This window comes from Thermobia domestica, chromosome 16 (assembly GCF_964235325.1).
Source record: "Thermobia domestica chromosome 16, izTheDome1.hap1.1, whole genome shotgun sequence".
Lineage (NCBI taxonomy): Eukaryota > Metazoa > Arthropoda > Insecta > Zygentoma > Lepismatidae > Thermobia > Thermobia domestica.
Window position 1 is genome coordinate 61,771,116 of NC_137469.1, and position 17,799 is coordinate 61,788,914.

Here is a 17,799-nt window from a genome sequence, read left to right on the forward strand (position 1 = left end):
GAAGGATTTTTTGGAAATTCTATGTGGAAGGGATGAAATGAAGGTTCGAACTATTATAATGTATCCATATCTCATGAATATCTCAAGGTTAGAAGCAAGAATTTGATATTTGGAATTTTCATTTAAAATAATTAAACATACGTTTCAACATTTTTGCTATTTAATCTACAAGGGAAGAAAAAGTGTGAGGATGGTTAAATATAAGATGTCCATACGTGGTATCCAGTTTTGTGCGATATTTTAACTTCAGAGGAATTCTATGTGGAAGACCCAGAAGGAGGAACGCAGTAATGCATGGTATTATTTGGTAGTAAACCTATAAATTTATGGGTTTAAAAAGGTTCATTGCCACAGAAACAAAAGTTTGCTAATGGATGCTGTTCCTGTGTCAATCGTCAATCAAATTCAATAAAGAATTGTCATATTCTTATCCACATCTCGAATATTCATACTTATATTATTCTTGACTACCTAAATGCCTCTTTTTAATAAAAGCTTCTTGACTAAGATAATCTATAAAATATGTTCCACTCATTTTAGATGCATTAATCAAATAGAAATGCCCATGCTCTTCATAGGAAAAATAAGATTTGTGGAAAATATTTGCAAGATTTGTTTCCATTTAAACAACTATTAATACAAGTTCGGTTTCACAAGAGATGTAATCGCTCACTTGAAATTTTCTCGTTAGATTTCACATATCGTAAAACTCCATCTTATGGTCAGCGTAGGGTGTATGGGAAATATTTATACAAAATTTTAAGGTTACCCGCCTAGTAATCCCAAAGAACTGATAAACAAAAAATCTTTCCAACTCTCGCTTCCTTTCCTCCTTAGAGATTGTATTTCGCAATATCTCATTTTATCTACAGGATTGGGTGAGGGAAAATATTCATACAAAATTTCAAGGTTCTACACCTAATAGCTTCGGAGACTTGGTAATGAGTGAATTATGAATAAAGTCAGTGGATTTACCTTTTATACATGAATGGGTGAGTTGAAAAAGTTTAGCCTATTCATTCCACAAAAGAGGAACTCATATATGTTCTATACTTCACTACATTTTCAGCTATAAAATGTAATAACATACTTTTTTTTCTTTCAGATAATGCAATCCAGCCTGTTCAACTAAGAGTATTAAAAAAATGAAACAAAATCTTTGAGTTTTACGTCCCACGGTTATGCTGGTTAGGCTAAAAGGAGACAATGATGATGAGAAATGAATGTAATGATGGAATGAATAAAGTGGGATGAAACAGGAGAACTCCGAGAAAACCCACGAACACGGTGTTTGTCCACCACAAAGCCCACTTGGCGCGAGCTGGGATCGAACTAGAGATCCCACGCGTCAGAGGTGAATGTTGTACCACTGAATCATTCTGCCCCCTATGAGTATAATTCGTCAATACAATTTTCATTTTTTTAAAAATGTATTTGGTGAGGAAACTGTTTTAACTACCCGAAAGTTGAGATTTTTGCAATGTGTTTTATTTTCAGCTCCACCATTCAACTTCGTGACGAGTACGTGTTGTGGAGTGTAGCCTTCTGCATTCTCTAGTTTGTTGGTCTATTTTTTTGGAAATCACTAGAGAGACTTATTGTGGGAAGAAACGCTGTTATGGAGTTCATTTATCTTCCCTACTTATTTTTAACATAGTCTTCATTCTCCCATGACATAAATAAAATGTTTCTCCACACTTCAAACTATTAATCTACCATCATTCATAATAACTTTTTTCGATGTGGTACTTATATTAGGAAGTTCTTAGATTAAGTTCTTCAATTAAAGTCTTACAATTATTTTCACAATTTTATAGGAAAAGAAAGTATTGGGGAACTTAATATCCCAATAACTAAAAAATAAATAATTTTATAGACAGTCAGTTTTCGAGATGTTTTTTCATTGTTGGACAGTTCCTCATTTAAGGTTGGGAACCCTCAAAGGATGGATTACAATCCCAAACAATAAGGTTATTTATGCAAGTGGTAGAAAGACACATACAAGTGTTGTCAAAATCACTTAAGTTTTACGAGAATTATCGTGGAACAGACTGACAAACACACAAATGCCAATCGAGTCGAATAATAGAAGCGTTTCGCTGACGGTGACGCTCGCTGTACTGTAATGTTAGTAGATGTCATATGTATATTGTTGCAAGCATAAACAATGATAGAGAGGATTACTTCTAAAAAGTTTTTTTTTTTTTTTTAATGTTTTGTGTCCTATACAAGGTTATGAAGGTGCGGACCTCTTTTTAACATGATCTCTGAACTATGATTGGGCTTGAATCCGGTCCGTTGGCTGATGCTATGACCAGCATTCAAGAATAATCTGTTCCCTACCACACTAATCGCCTTTAAGAGATGATCTGGATTACAGAATTCACACCACCGCCCCGACTTGATGATCAAGAAGAATATTGAGAATCTTTCAACATCCCCGTCATTTGTCCACGTTTCCAATGTGCCAGCGAGAGTATTTTTGTACAATTTCTTTTTGGATCCAATACATTTCAATCACAAATCGTCTTTACATCTGGAGAACTAGTAGCTAAACTCAAACTATCACTTAACTCAGTATGAGGTGCTCATTCCGTAGAAAATATTTGGTCTAGGAATTAATTCGTGCGGGTGGACAAGAGATGGCGCAACGAACGGAGCGTCCCACAGTTCCGTGTATCCACACATGTGTTGCAAACCCCTGTCATCGCGTATCGTTCGTAGTATAGGGCAGTGGATTAAAGCGTCAACAACACCAGTTTGTAGTTAAGTGAACATGGCACAATTTGTGTCTGATAAAGTGTTTTTGCGGTGTGTCCTGCTGCATTACTTTAACATGCAGAAAAGTGCGACTGAAAGTCATCGTATTTTGGTGGAAGTGTATGGTGACCATGCTCTAGCTGAGTGAACGTGTCAGAAGTGGTTTGCACGGTTTAGAAGTGGTGATTTCGGCTTGGCAGACCAAGAGCGAGCTGGACAGCCAAAAAAATTTCAAGACGAAGAATTGACAGCATTGCTCGAGCAGGATTCGTGTCAAACGCAGGAACAACTTGCAGCAGCATTAGGCGTTGATCAAACAACAGTCTCCAAACGCTTGAAAGCCATGGGAATGATTCAAAAGATGTCACATTGGGTTCAACATGAATTGAAAGACAGAGACGTTGAAAGACGAAAAACCATTTGCGAATTGCTGCTTCAACGACAGAGCAGAAAGGGGTTTCTGCATCTAATTATTACGGGTGATGAGAAGTGGATCCATTACGAGAACCCTAAACGAAAAAAGGCCTGGGTGAAACCAGGTGAACCAGGTCCATCACAACCAAAACGAGATATTCACTGTGCAAAGGTTATGCTGTGCATATGGTGGGATATGAAAGGTGTGGTGTACTATGAGCTGCTGCAACCGGGTGAAACTATGAATGGAGAACGTTATCGACGACAATTAATGCGTTTGAAGCAAGCTCTGGCCAGAACACGACCAGAATGGGAGAACAGACATGATAAACTTATTGTTCAACATGATAACGCTCGCCCACATGTCGCAAAACCGGTCAAAACCTATTTAGAAAATGTCGGATGGGAAGTTTTACCCCACCCGCCGTATTCACCAGACGTTGCTCCTTCGGACTACTACTTGTTCGATTGCATGAACAATGATTTGATTGGACAGCGGTTTACTTCTTCAGAAGATATCGAAACATGGGTCTCTGACTGGATCGCTTCCAAAGATGAGGACTTCTTTCGCCACGGAATCCGTACATTGCCTGACAGATGGGCGAAAGTGGTGGCTAGCGATGGACAATATTTTTCTTAAGGTATTTACGTATTTTGTGTTTGTACTACAGCTTCAATGTGTGCGTACCAACCGCACGAATTAATTCCTAGACCAAATAGGAAAACTCGATTTAGGGACCGTTCAAAAAATTTGTGTCGCCTGATCAAAAACTAATTATTAGCCAAGATTGCAATCTTCTGATGCATTTTTTTATCATTGCTAAAATTCTTGGCCACAATTGAAATCTCTTGATCCATTTTTTTTGGATCGTTCCTAAAATTCTTGTTATTTTAAAAGTATAAATTCATCATAAGTCTTTGTCCACTTAACTCTTACGAATGTTCTCCTGGGTAATTGCAGTGAGTCTATTTTCTGAACAAGTTAATCGCAACTATGAGTAAGAAAGGAAAAAAAATCTACGTTTAACTATGGCGACATGTTGCCTCCAACTCTTTCCAAATGCTAAAGAATAAATCTAAATTAACTTAAGCAATTTTGAATCAAATAACTCAACTTCGAGTTAGACTGGAAAAGGCAACACCAATGGTTTGAACTTTACAAACACGTGTATCGAAAGCAACCACTTTAGCTACATAAGAAAAGCTAGAAAAGTGTAGGAAATGCACTTTTAAATATAAGTAGAATTCCATGAGTAAAAACAAAACGGTAAATTTGTGCACATTTTGTCGGCTTCGATGTTGTAATGTTTTGCATGACACAGGACGTTTTCTGCATGTCCTTTTTATTTATTAATCGTTGCAATAAGGTTAAAAAAAAGAGACCTGCTCATGCAACCACCAACTGAGAACAAACTAGAAAGTGTAAAACTAGATTTTTTATTTAAAAATATGAAAACACAAGGAAATATAGAAACAGTTATATTAAGAATATTTTATTTTATTTATTTTTTTATGTATAAAAGAGTTAGAAATTTTGTGTAACTGGTTTTTGCTAATTTTCATGGTCAAACCACTTGTTCTTTCCTTGTTTGTAATTTTAATACTTTTTCTTTGGTTTTGCTTTTATTTTACTTTTTCAGTTGTGCAAAAACGAAGGTTAAAACCCCTTAATGTTACTCAAAAGTTGTCATCATCATTTCAACGACATTATTCTTTATTTTGCCTTCTTGTTGAGATTCAAATTAAATGTATATTTATCTACGTCAGTCTTCGAACATCAACAACTTTCGTTATTAGATAATCAGTTTCAACTGAACTTGTACTCAGTGGTTTTAGGTTCTTCTGCGCAATATCAGACATTTTATGCTATAATGTGTAAAATCTAAGGATATTTAAAATGTAAGAAGATTTTTGTGATAATACTGTATTTTGACCATATTTTTATCTTACTATATTGTGTGAAAGTGTAAATTAACAAAGCCATTACCACTAAAATGGGGCGTGTATGACAAATTAACGTTTTCGTTTCGTAGTCGGGAGGTCTCGGGTTTGAATATCACGGCTGTGTACAGTAGCGTACGCAGGAATTTATTTCGGCAGGGGTCCAAACTCAATATGAGGGTGTTTTATATTAAAATTCCTAAAATTGCCCCTAAAATTAGGCTAAATTTACACAAAAGTCTGAATTGTGGGGGTCTGGACACCCAGGACCCACCCCTTGCTGTCCATGGCTGTGGATTCTGATATATTTGTCTGGAGTTCTTTCGCAACCATATGAATGTTAGGAGTTTACCTTTCTTCCACAATTTTTTTCCATTAACAGTGTTAATATTGTTACCAACATAAAATGAGTTCACAGTCTATTTTAAACTGTGTTAATAAGAAACAAATGTAAGTTTTTTTGTGTCCACAAATTAGGAATATTATATATATTTGAAAAAGTTTTGCTTGCGCTCGTTTTATTAACACCAAAGTCATGAAGGACAAGATTACAGGTTCCTTACTACCACCAGGTCTTGAAGCGGTGCATTTGAGGGATACACATCATCATGCCAAATCAATCCACAGTTCCCTCCAGGAGCTGGGTTATACTTGCGCCCGTAGATGAGAAGTGGAAAATGTTTTGATAAAGGAAATCTGCACAGTACCGGACATTACTCAGTACCGGACGGTAGTAGTACAGACCGGTCCGAAAGATTGATAAGAGCTGAGTGTGATTATTTGATCAATAAGCGATATAGCGTTGAGATTCAGGATTCATCCAATTGTGTCGAATAAAGGTCTTAGAAATAGATTTTGTTGAGTGACCAATAAGTAGCATGAGATGGACACTAAGTGTGGTGTCGAAGAGTATCACTTGCTCTTACTTATAATGTGTAATTAACATTAGCCCCGGGGAAAGACGGTAAGGAATCATATTTAAACTATAAGTATATTATTAACTTCAATAATTTAAAAAAAAAAATTATTTCCGATTCGGTCCAATTACTATTTTTAAATCTTTGTATCATAACAATGATTAGACCTTTCTATTTGTTGACAATTGAATGAAATCACTTATACGTACAGTGACATCTGAGTCTTTCTTAAGAATCAAGCATAAGAATCAACTGAATATGTTGTTATTTTTGCAGTAGGTACTGTGCATCGTCATACAGGGCCATACTGCAACCCAGGGGCCCACTAGGAAAGTACTTTTTAGAGGACCCACTCATGTATGTTCTGCCCCTGCCCCGACAATAAAAGGGAGTCCGGGATGTCACTCGGATCGAGTTTTCATTTTTTGCTTCAGGACTCCGTAACCAAGGCAGTCGCCAAAGTTTTAAGAACTACTGAAAACATTTTCACCATAAAATAAAAAAATAAAAAAACGACATAAGTCACTTCTATATAATTCATGGACTCTTTTGAACATGCTCAGAGGGGGACCATTATAAAAGTTTTGATCAAGACACCCTTGTATTTGCTCGCTTCAGGGCCCCCCAATGGTCTTTATTCGGCCCTGTAGGTCTATATTTTCTATACGGAAAACAACGATGCTGTAAAATGGAAATTATTATTTAGTTTCATGTTATGTCATCATTTGAGATTTCAATTTAGCTGAACACTTCAATATTAGCAAAATTATAAAGCAGAGTGGGAAATCAGGAGCCTTTTATGGGGTTGAATTACGAAAAAATATGAAAGACTGTTTTCGCAACATCATGAGTTGGCAACGCTGCTCTAGAATTAGCTGAGTGTAATTGCCGGTACTCGACATGTTACCGTCTTCCATTCCGTTACTCCCATATGCAAGGAGTGCATGACGTGTGCCTTTTTGTACATATACCGCTACTTACGATACAAGGCAGAGGGTCCACAAAAAATTCACCGTAGAGGGCCCACCGGGAAATTTCCCGGTTTCCCGCCTGACCGGTACGGCCCTGTCGTCATATTAAACCCAAGATGTATATAAGGGTAGAATATCTCCAGTAGCAAGAACGTGTAATTATTATCTCCATTTTTGAACCATTCTTATTCCTTAATGGCACTGCTCTCTACATTTTTGAAAGTGAAAGATGAGTCAAATTACCATCCTTGTACTCGTATATAACAACTGAACATAATCACAGTAAATCCAATCACACTTCGTCCAAAGGCTCAATGAAGATGGTTTCTGTGACTGGTGAATGGTAGACATCTTCTGAGGACCCTTTCTTCTCATCCAGTGAGTTAAGACTGGTATACAAATTAGATGGAGATGAACTATCTATAATTTTTCTTCACAAAGCAAAGAAAGAAAATCCCATTTCTGATTTAAGATTGCATTGTGACATCAAGGCTCTAATAAAACATATGTTTAATTCTCATGGGAACGTTGAGAGGTTTAACCTGCAGCTAGGATACGATCGTGCAAAGAGAAGATTACAAACGATGTTCCTTTGCAGATAATTAAACTCTTGTTATATAGAAAAGGTCATACGAGGATCGTTCTTTCTCTTCTTCTCTCCAACAAACAGAGAAGAAATTGCATTTCTTTTGCCTTCAGGAAAGTCTATTTTTTTTCTCTAAGTCTTTCACAGTCAAAAACTATATTTGGCATAGTTATCTACATCTTTCTGTCTGTGCTTTTTCAAAATAACCGTTAATCCGTGCTTGTTTTCACTTATTTAATATAAACTAATTGAGGATTCATCGATCCTTCTTAGGAAGTATATGGTCCTGAAAGAAATTAATCATTATTTTATTACCTTCAGCCATGTTCTTATTTACGACAATTTTCGATAATTAGAAGAACGCGGTTTCGGTTCTATTAACTTGAAACAGTTCCTTAATGACACACTTTCTTTTGCCTAATGGTTTTACGATGAGATCGAAAATTTGGTTTAGGAGGGGGATGGTTCTAACTTTGGAAATACATTTTGACACCTTACATTTGTATGGGAACAGGAAAATTCGGTGTAGGAAAATTTGGTGTAAGAAAACTCGGTGTAGGAAAATTCGGTGTACAGACCCACATTTGTATAGATATATGACAAAATACTTTAAGAACATTTATACCGAATTCGCATTTCAGGATTCCCAACGCTTTTCGTCAGTACGTTCTTAGCTTTGTTTATATCCAATGTTCTACCACGAAAATACAAGTTACAAATAGCTGTTCAATTAATACGTTCGCTGTCGTACCGTTTTCTTTTATCCTGCACACCATGAAGAAGTTCAGTTCTTTTTAATGTACCGTATCTGTTTGCCTTTCGTGCATGTGGTCCCGGGTTCAATTCTCGGTGGGAGAGCACAAAAATTTAATTTAACAATCATTCACCTTCGTTAATCATCCGTTTCCTTTAGCTTAAAGGGCTCACAACCGTAGGACATTAAACTTTAAAAAAAAACATTTTTTTAAATGTACGTTTTGTTCTGTATAATATAAACGACCTTAACCGTTAAATAGGGTCCCATTATTTACACAATGGTGTCGTTACTATTATTATTGTAACACTTTTTTTATAAATTGAATCCAAAAATCGAAATGAATTGGAGTATTGTACGTACCAATGGATAAAGTAATTATGCGTTCAAATTCAATATTCTTAAATATTTGGGGTATCCTTAACTAGTTGGCTTAGAAACTGCTTAGAAATAGCTCTAACTTCACCAACTATAGTAAATATTAAAGGTAAATTCCACTCCTCAATCGTTTTAATAATATACAGAAAAAACATATTTCAAGCTATACTAAAATACAGTTTGCGAAAATGTATTTATTTAATTATTTATTGGCTGTCGATTTTCCTTTTATTGATAGCAAATATACCAATCATAAGTCTTTTCTGTTCTTAATATTCAAATTGTAGTAATGCCTTTGGTTTTCGTTTCTCCACTATTCAAATGTCGATTCCATTATATTAGGTTATTAATTTTGTTTATTTTATTATTGACTTTAGGATATAGAGAACATAAATGTGACTAAAAAACACAGCTCTGTACAAAGTAAGAAAATCTGAATAATACAGTATCTATTTCGTTCATACTAGCTTTGCTATCTAAATAACTTACACTAAAAATACAAATCGCTGAGTAAAGCAATGTTAATTTTAAAATAATAAATGTGTAACAGTTTCGCCCATTAACGGAACATATTGGCTTCATCAGGCACTGTCTCAGTGTCTGACGGAAACAGTTGTCTCAGTGTCTCAGTGTCTGACGGAAACAGTTGTCTCAGTGTCTCAGTGTCTGACGGAAACAGTTGTCTCAGTGTCTCAGTGTCTGACGGAAACAGTTGTCTCAGTGTCTCAGTGTCTGACGGAAACAGTTGTCTCAGTGTCTCAGTGTCTGACGGAAACAGTTGTCTCAGTGTCTCAGTGTCTGACGGAAACAGTGTCTGATGAAACCAATATGTTCAGTAAATGGGCGAAACTGTTACACATTTATTATTTTAAAATGAACGTTGCTTTACTCAGCGATTTGTATTTTTAATGTATGAATAATATCGTACACTATACTCATATATATGATCTCTTGATTTCACTAATGATTCTTAAATTTGACGCTTGTTAAAGTACCCCAAAGGTCATTTATCTTTTCACCAACATTTGAAGTCTTTACAGTGTAAGGTCCGTGAAACATCATATTTTACACTCTCCACCAGAATCACAAGCCAAAGCTTCTGATCTTTCATCAAAGCAACCAATTACTAAAGAGCACAATTGCCAAGATTAGTCGAACGTAGTTCTGTCAGCACCTTCATTTTCTACACTGAGCGCTGCTCATAATTTTAGGCAACTTAACACTTGAATAATATAGATGTATTGACACAAAGAGGAAAATGTTAAAGCTATACAGAATATTAAATGTCACAAGTCTTTCTTAGCTTAATGTCTAAAACACCATCGGGGATTTTATTGTTTGGATATAAATCCGAGTAGTAGGTTTAATGTTAATTTAGTAGTAGGGCTATCATAAAGGATATAAAACATAAATAACATTTAGGGGACCGAGAGGCGATCCCCTCCACGAGTTTAAAATCAATAGTATAATAATATGCTAATTAAAACGTGTAACTTTCTCCCTAAGGCAAAACCTGAAGGGATGCTCCTAGTTACATTACATCGCTAATCATTAAGCGCGTTAATATCTTTAGCTTAACGAGTCTTGGAAACTTACATAGGATCTTAGTAAATATCCATCCTCATTTTTGAGCCCTATAGAATTCATATCATGTCCTTCATGTCCCAACTCCTAGTGAACATCATATAGTGTCGTTCATGCCATTATGCCATAGAAGCAATTCTTAATGAATGTAGTTGAATCTAATACCAGTGAATGATCATGTTAAAGTTACAGTGACGTAAGTCACATTTTCAAACATAATGGTATAAGTTTGACTCACACCGTTTTGTTGATAAACAAAACGGTTGTTTCCCTTACTACTAGAACTTTCACTGTCATCTGTTGAAAGTTAAATGGGACTCAGATTTACTTCACATTTTCTGTTAACAGATTAGCTTATCTAGACTGACTTTCTGTGTCTTTTTTTAAAAGTTACTTTACACCACTGTAACTTTAACTCATCCATATATAGATCGATATAGCTTCAATTACTCTTAAACTTACAGCTGTTTATGTAGTCTAGTACGGTATATAAACTTACCAGCAAAACTAATCTCTGCACTAGGATGAACAATTTGTCCCTTCAAAGGAAGAAATACAAACGGAATTTTTTGAGATGTGCTTCCACTCACGAAGGTCGCCAATGAACATTCTGAAAGGAAAGAGAACAAAAAATTAATTATGGAAAATTTATTTAATTTATTTCTACTTTTCACGTCATTACTATGTCACTGTGAGCACTAAAACTTTTGTACATTTTTCAGTGTACAGTACATACATAAATTTACGTTCAAATGTGGTCGGACTAATCAATCAGAAATTGATATTGATTTTTGTCGAAGTATTGTTTTGATCAACATCCGAAATTAATGTGAAGTTTCAGTTCAGATTTAATAAATTTAATAAATTAATAAATTTAAGTTGTTAATAAATTTAATAGAGACTCCTTATTAACTATTCTTATCCTGTCCTGGAATACAACTGGAGGCACGGTGGCTCAGTGGTAAAGCGCTTACTTTTCGTGCGTAGGTCCCTGGTTCGATCCCCGAACAAGTAAGTTTGTGGCGGACAACATCGTGTTCGAGGGTTTTCTTGGGGTACTCCTGTTTCCTCCCACTTCTCATTCCACCAATTGTTCCATAATCATTCATTTGCTTTAATCATCGTTTCCCTGCCCTAACAGGCATAATCGTGGGGCATTAAACTCAAAAAAATTCATTTCGTTTTCATTTCTGGAATACAATTTTCGAAGAAGACCAACTTTTCAAAGACTGGGAAAGTTTCAAATAGGAATTGCAATTTTTCTGGATATCGAATTTATAAAATTTTGTCTGATAATAAATATTATCCATCTGGGTACTATTTTTTGATATCCGTTATTAGGATATATGTTATTTCAACAACAGATACCGTTAAGTTTATATGTCCTTATTATTAAGTTTGTCCTAAAGAGATTACTATCTTCAAAATAACGAAATATCAAACAAAATGGAAATGCCTGAAATATGCCAAAAACAATTTCTTCTAAAGTTACGTAGCAGTAGTAATCTTCAAATATTATACTGCTTTACAATGAAGGGGCCGCGGTGGCTCAGTGGTAGAGCGTTCACCTTTGGTGCTAGGGGTCTCGAGTTCAAATCCTGCTCCCGCCAAGTGAACTTTGTGGTGGGCAAACACCGTGTGCGTGGGTTTTCTCGGGGCTTTCTCGTTTTGTCCCACTTTCTTCATTCCACCATTTCATTCATCTCTCATCATCACCGTCTCCTTTAGCCTAACCGGCATAACCGTGGGACGTAAAACTCAAAAATTTCATTTCATTTCATTTTTTGCTTTGCAATGAAGACCAAATGCTAAGGAAAATCTCTTAGGCATTATATATATATATATATATATATATATATATATATATATATATATATATATATATATATATATATATATATATATATATATATTCGTTACAATATGATCAGGCCCGTAGCCAGCCCAAAAACTTAGGGGGGGCCCGGCTGAAGTTAGGGGGGCCGATCCAACCATATGATAGTTCATCACCATATTATAGTTCTTTTGCAAGCCTACTGTAAAACTTTTAAGGGAGCCAACAAACAAATTAGGGGGGCCCGGTCCCCCCTAGACCCCTCCTGGATACGGGCCTGAATATGATTATATTTACTTAATTCTTTGAAATATTTCCGAAAATGGAAAAATTGTTGAAATAATAATAATAAAGTTCAGAAAGCTGTCCTACTACATCATGGACATCTCATCAAATATTCCCGTGCTTTTGGATAAGTTACATTTTAGAGCAAAGTTACAAGAGCAGAACACTAAAAGAATTTTTAATATAAAGATCTACATTGACCAGTTTTAGACAAAAGATAAGGAAATAGTACTAACCAGAAAATTCCAAAGAGATACGAGAACCTGTTCTTCCACCCTTGTGTTTTAAGGCTATTTATGCAATTAAATATGCTTTTATAAAGTTCAATCACCTGCGAGATATGCATTCATATGCATGATAAGCAACAGAGTGATAGACTCCAGTTGATCACAAACTGACTTACTTTATGAGAATATAATGAAATGTTCAGGGTGTAGAATTAATTTAGATAATTAAATGAAACAATGAGAAAAAAGTGTAGATTACAATGATAACGTTTATGTATATTTAGTATTAGGACAACTAGGACAATAGTCCGGTACCTTATGATATCAATTCTTGTGGTCAGACTTGTTTAAACTTGTTTTATTTATGCTGTTAAAGAGATAATTAGTGAGGAAGCCATAGTTGATTGAAGCGTATTTTTAATTTCTGTGAAATGAATGATAAGTATTAAGGAAATACGAAGTTTAAAATGAATAAAAATAGTTTAATTTATTGAAGTAATTATCATGGTAAATTTCGGTGGATACTAAAGTAATTTTGAACGAGTTGGGGCCGGAATTTTTAATTATATATGCGTGCTAGAAGGTTAGTAATGGTTTGGTTTATTTAAGTTTGACTAGCCTGTTAGAATAATGGAGTCTTATTTTAAATTTTATTATTTTTTTTTAAAAAAAATCCTTTCTTGGAGCATAGTATTAGCGCAATGTTTCTCATCTTTTTCAAGTAGGGACACTTTTATTAGTCAGAATGTTCTACGAGCTACCCTACTCTCGTCCTCTACGAAAGCAAATTTATCATTTAAAAAAGTTTTGAGCATATACCAGTATACTTATATTTTAAAAATTATATTAATTACAATTCCTTTAATTTTATATTTGTATGTATTATTAGAAGAAAATGCAATTAGTTTTCTTTTTTAAATAATTGAGCGCTACCAATAATATTTATAATAATACATCTATATAATTATTAGAATTTGTATGATCCTTTCCTTATTAAATTATTTAATCTCTATTTGGGCATGTCCACGGAAACAGGGACAAAAATTCATGAAAGAAATATAGTGATAATTTTTAATCAAGTTGTTCTTTTGATAAAAATATAGTTATGTGGCTGGCATCATTAATTATTTTTTCAGAGAATTACTATTTTCTTATTTTTTCCGTAGGTTACCTTTCATCTACTAAGTTTTAATGTTGATTATATTATACAAGCTTTATTTATTATTACATAGGTCTTATTTTTTTCTGTCGGTATCCCAAGTAAAATCTCATATAACTGATGAAACCTTTTCTTAACTTAATTAAACTGTGCTTATTTCAAGTTATTATAAATTTATGTTGCTTATACTTAATAATGAAAGATCGTTGACAAATGTAACGTGAGTTACCCGAATCTCTGCATATTCCACTAAAATAAGTAGTCATAAAATGTAAATAAAAATTTAATATTTTTGCCATAATTAAAGTGTGTGTGTCCCTATCTTACATAATAATTTCATGCTCACAGCTATGCCAGGACAAAAGAAAATGTACTGAAAAATCACAGGTTCTGAATGTAGGGAAAAAATTGTAACGTGAGTTACTATAGTATTTTCTTTTCTCCTAGGTTTGCTGTATCATATCAAAGGACGATATTTGGTAATTGTCTGTATAAATATGACAGCTTTCCTTTTTTATTAAAAAAGCGGAGCTTTTAAGTTTATTTGTGGTTAGTATTCTTCAAAATATACGTCATTACGTAACGTGAGTTACCATGGACATACCCATTTGCATGTAATAACTACAGTGTGTAAAATGCAGTGCACTTGAATTCTATTTATTTATTTGCGTATATTTGTTGAACTTAGCGTCCATTTCCAGCACCAAGGCTATACGAGACGAGAACCTACAGTTTAATGTAAAATAGAACCGGAACCACCGTAATGTGTTCAAATTTTTGAATGCTCTCTCACTAGAAATCGAATCCGGAACCACATAAGGCGCATTCACTATCCATTTAGACCAGCGAAGAGAGCACTTATTTATTAATTGTCTGTTTTGGACTACGTAATCTTCAATCAAAGAGAACCAGAAAGTCAGACTTCAATGACAGCTTGTAGCCCGTTGACCACAGTTTGAGAAACGTGTACTAGTGCATTGATTCTGAACAACTAGTATTGGAAGTAGGATGCTGAAAGAGTGGAGAGACTGAGTTCTAAATGTCATCAACATAGACACTGAGTATCAATGTACCTCGGTCTCCCGCTAATCTCTTCATCTTGATATAGAAATTGTCCACTTTATACGTCTATCAATTTTAGACTTTCCTTCTTTCCCGTGTTTTCTTTCCATCACATCCCTCAGGATACAATTTTCTCTCTCATAATGGAACCAGCTTCTTTCCCTCTTTTAGTTTACTTTCAATGATGCTCTTTAGACCCTGTTGTTCTATTCTGTTCCGTTCAGCTGCGTTTCTATTTTTAAAATTCTTCTTTGTACAAACACTTCGAATGCTTATACTATTTACTCATTGCTCTTTCTTAATGGTCATGTTCCTTCAAATTCCGTTGTCTACTAACTTGAAAACCTAAAAACAAAAAGTACATTTGAATTTTCAAATGAATATTATTCTTACGAAAGCTGTCTCGTTCGGATCCGACCAGGGTTGCCTTAACGCATGCGCCCAATGATTACTTGTCCGGAGATCCCACACGCAGAATTACGTGAATTAATCACATATATTACGTGTGAAATTTAGTTGTAGTGTCCTCACCGCACTGGTTTCACAAAGGCCCATAATGCTGTTAAGATGGGATTAGTTCGGTTACCAACTGTCTAAATTGCAGTAGTTGCTATGCGTTGATAGGGGATAAGTAAATACTTCTACTGTGAAGTCTTCTACTCTTCTTCATACTTCTATAGAGTAAGTGGTCAGCAGGAAAGGGCATCCTGCCGGGAAAGCAGATGTTTGTCCTACTCCGGTAAGCCATTGAGTCCGGTAGTGTATGTGGTATAATCTAAGGTGGACAGGGCTAGGATTGTAGCCCCTCTCTCTCTTCCAGGAGTTTCTAGAAATGGATTGCCGATTTGTGAGAGCAGGTACCTTGTGCGACCGGGACACCTTCTGGCACCAAAAGAGGAGTGTGAGCTTGCCATTGATCTCCCCAGTGTCGGCACCCCAGTCGGAATTCCCCAGTCCCCAGATGCCAGGAGAATTTCACTCGCTAGGAAAGTTCCCTCCACCAGTTGGTGTAACTGGGAGATGGGCCTTGGTCCATTGCGTTAATGGGTGTATCCCATTATCCTTCCTCGGGAGAATTTTAAGTATTTTGATTGGAATTTTGAACGGAAGGTATCAATGCCAATCATTACAATCATAGGTCGCTTTAAAAAGCTCAAGTATAGGTTTATAATGATAGTTGACTGCCCGACCCGTCACGGGTAAATGCTAGGGAGTCATTAAAAACACCCTCCTTCTTCTTGTACAGTAACGAGGAAAAAGCATACCTTCTCCTCCACGTTATTTTGTCCATAACCTCAAAGAAAATAGGTCAATGAAATTATTGTTTTTCTTTGTTGCGTCACCGAATAGTATTCCGAGAGATCTATTCGTTCCAAATTTATGAACATAACATTATAAGAAGGTATGTACTTTTGCTAACGACCGTACACTATCAAACATCATATAAACCAGTTAATTCATCGTCACCGCAGTATTACCAAACACTTTTATCCTCGCTAAACTATCAGTTATATGAAAGGAGTAACGGCATGCAGATATTGAAACGTTTGCTGGAGCTGTGAAGATGATGTATCAGTAACTTTATTATTGCTGGCGTCCAGTCACGAACACTTGATTATTGCATGCTGTGGTCGGTAGAGAGGAAGAGAAAAACCCACACGTTGTAGATTCTGTACACATTACTTCCCAGATGATGTTTGAACCGAGACAACTAGTGCCATAAATTGTAGATGTTGAATTGTTTACGACGTGTGAACATAAGGTTTCATGCAACACAAAAAAACGTGCTTTCACATTCAATCTGAGCAGAAGAATTCATTACGTGCACATATATGCTGTATATGCATTTGCACTGCAATCGTCAAAAGAATCGTGTATCTTTTTATTAGTATTATTATTAATTAGTTGTGCATTTGAGCGATGTTTATCTCATTTTTTCAGACTCGTTAAGATTTGTCTCCTTTATATCCAGATTAAGAAGAGGAAACTCACTCATAAAGAACGAGTATATAATGGAACTAATATCGTAGGTGCTTAAATGAATCTAAAGAGAGCTCAAAAGGTTTATTTTGCAGTGGAAAGTCAGAGAAATTTTTCCCTTGTACCTTTTGGTTTTACTGCCTGTGGAACTAATTACGCGTTCTCATATGGGAAAGGAAATTTCTATATGCGTATTATGTGTGTTGGAAAATGGTAATATATATGAAGTTTGTAATTCCAATCAAACTAATTCACGCAGTTGTTCCTTTTGTTCCATAACAAGGAGATTTTCTAAGCTGGTTCTCAGGGATAGATTATACCGTATATTTCTGAATCCAAGACGACTCCCTATTTTTTTTAAACAAATGATTAAAAAATCTACAATGCATACTGCCTACACACTGTGTGTAAAACTTAAGGACGATATAGACAAAGTAATATAAAATATTGCATAGTCAATGGAAATGAATGAAAGCCCGGCTGTATGTTGTCAGAGGCCTTCCATAAGTACACAGGGAGCAAGACAGTGCAAAGTGTGACATCAGCGTGACTATAGCGCCGCTGCCCAAACATGAAACAATTGAATAAAGGGACGAGGCAGTGTGTATCAGTCAGAAAGCAGTTAAGGTGCATTGTGGTGGTGTTACAACAACATTGCCCGGAGACAACATTTGGGTGACTTTACACGGAGAACAATTGTCAGGAAACTAGAGAAAGGAAGGAACTTGACGAGTGTGGCCCAGGAGTTTGATATTGCCCATAACACTCTTTAAGTGCATGAAGAACATCTTGAACCACATACAATACTGAGCGAAGGAGAGGTGTAGTTGAGCACAGTCAGGTAGAGTAGCGGATGGTCCCTTCATTTTGAAACAGGCAAGAAAGGTCCGATGTCAAACAGCAGGTACAATTACAAACACATCGGGTGCAAGATGACTACAAGTAAA

The 17,799-nt window shown here is 35.5% G+C and overlaps 1 protein-coding gene across 1 annotated transcript in view; it reads right to left on the reverse strand.

Annotated features, from left to right (window-relative positions):
• Positions 1 to 17,799, reverse strand: part of sha (shavenoid) — a 307,137-nt gene that overhangs the window by 23,855 nt on the left and 265,483 nt on the right. Inside the window, exon 5 of the mRNA XM_081742457.1 lies at positions 10,805 to 10,915. Within this exon, the coding sequence (XP_081598583.1) occupies positions 10,805 to 10,915 (111 nt within the window). The remainder of the gene's footprint in view (positions 1 to 10,804; positions 10,916 to 17,799) is intronic.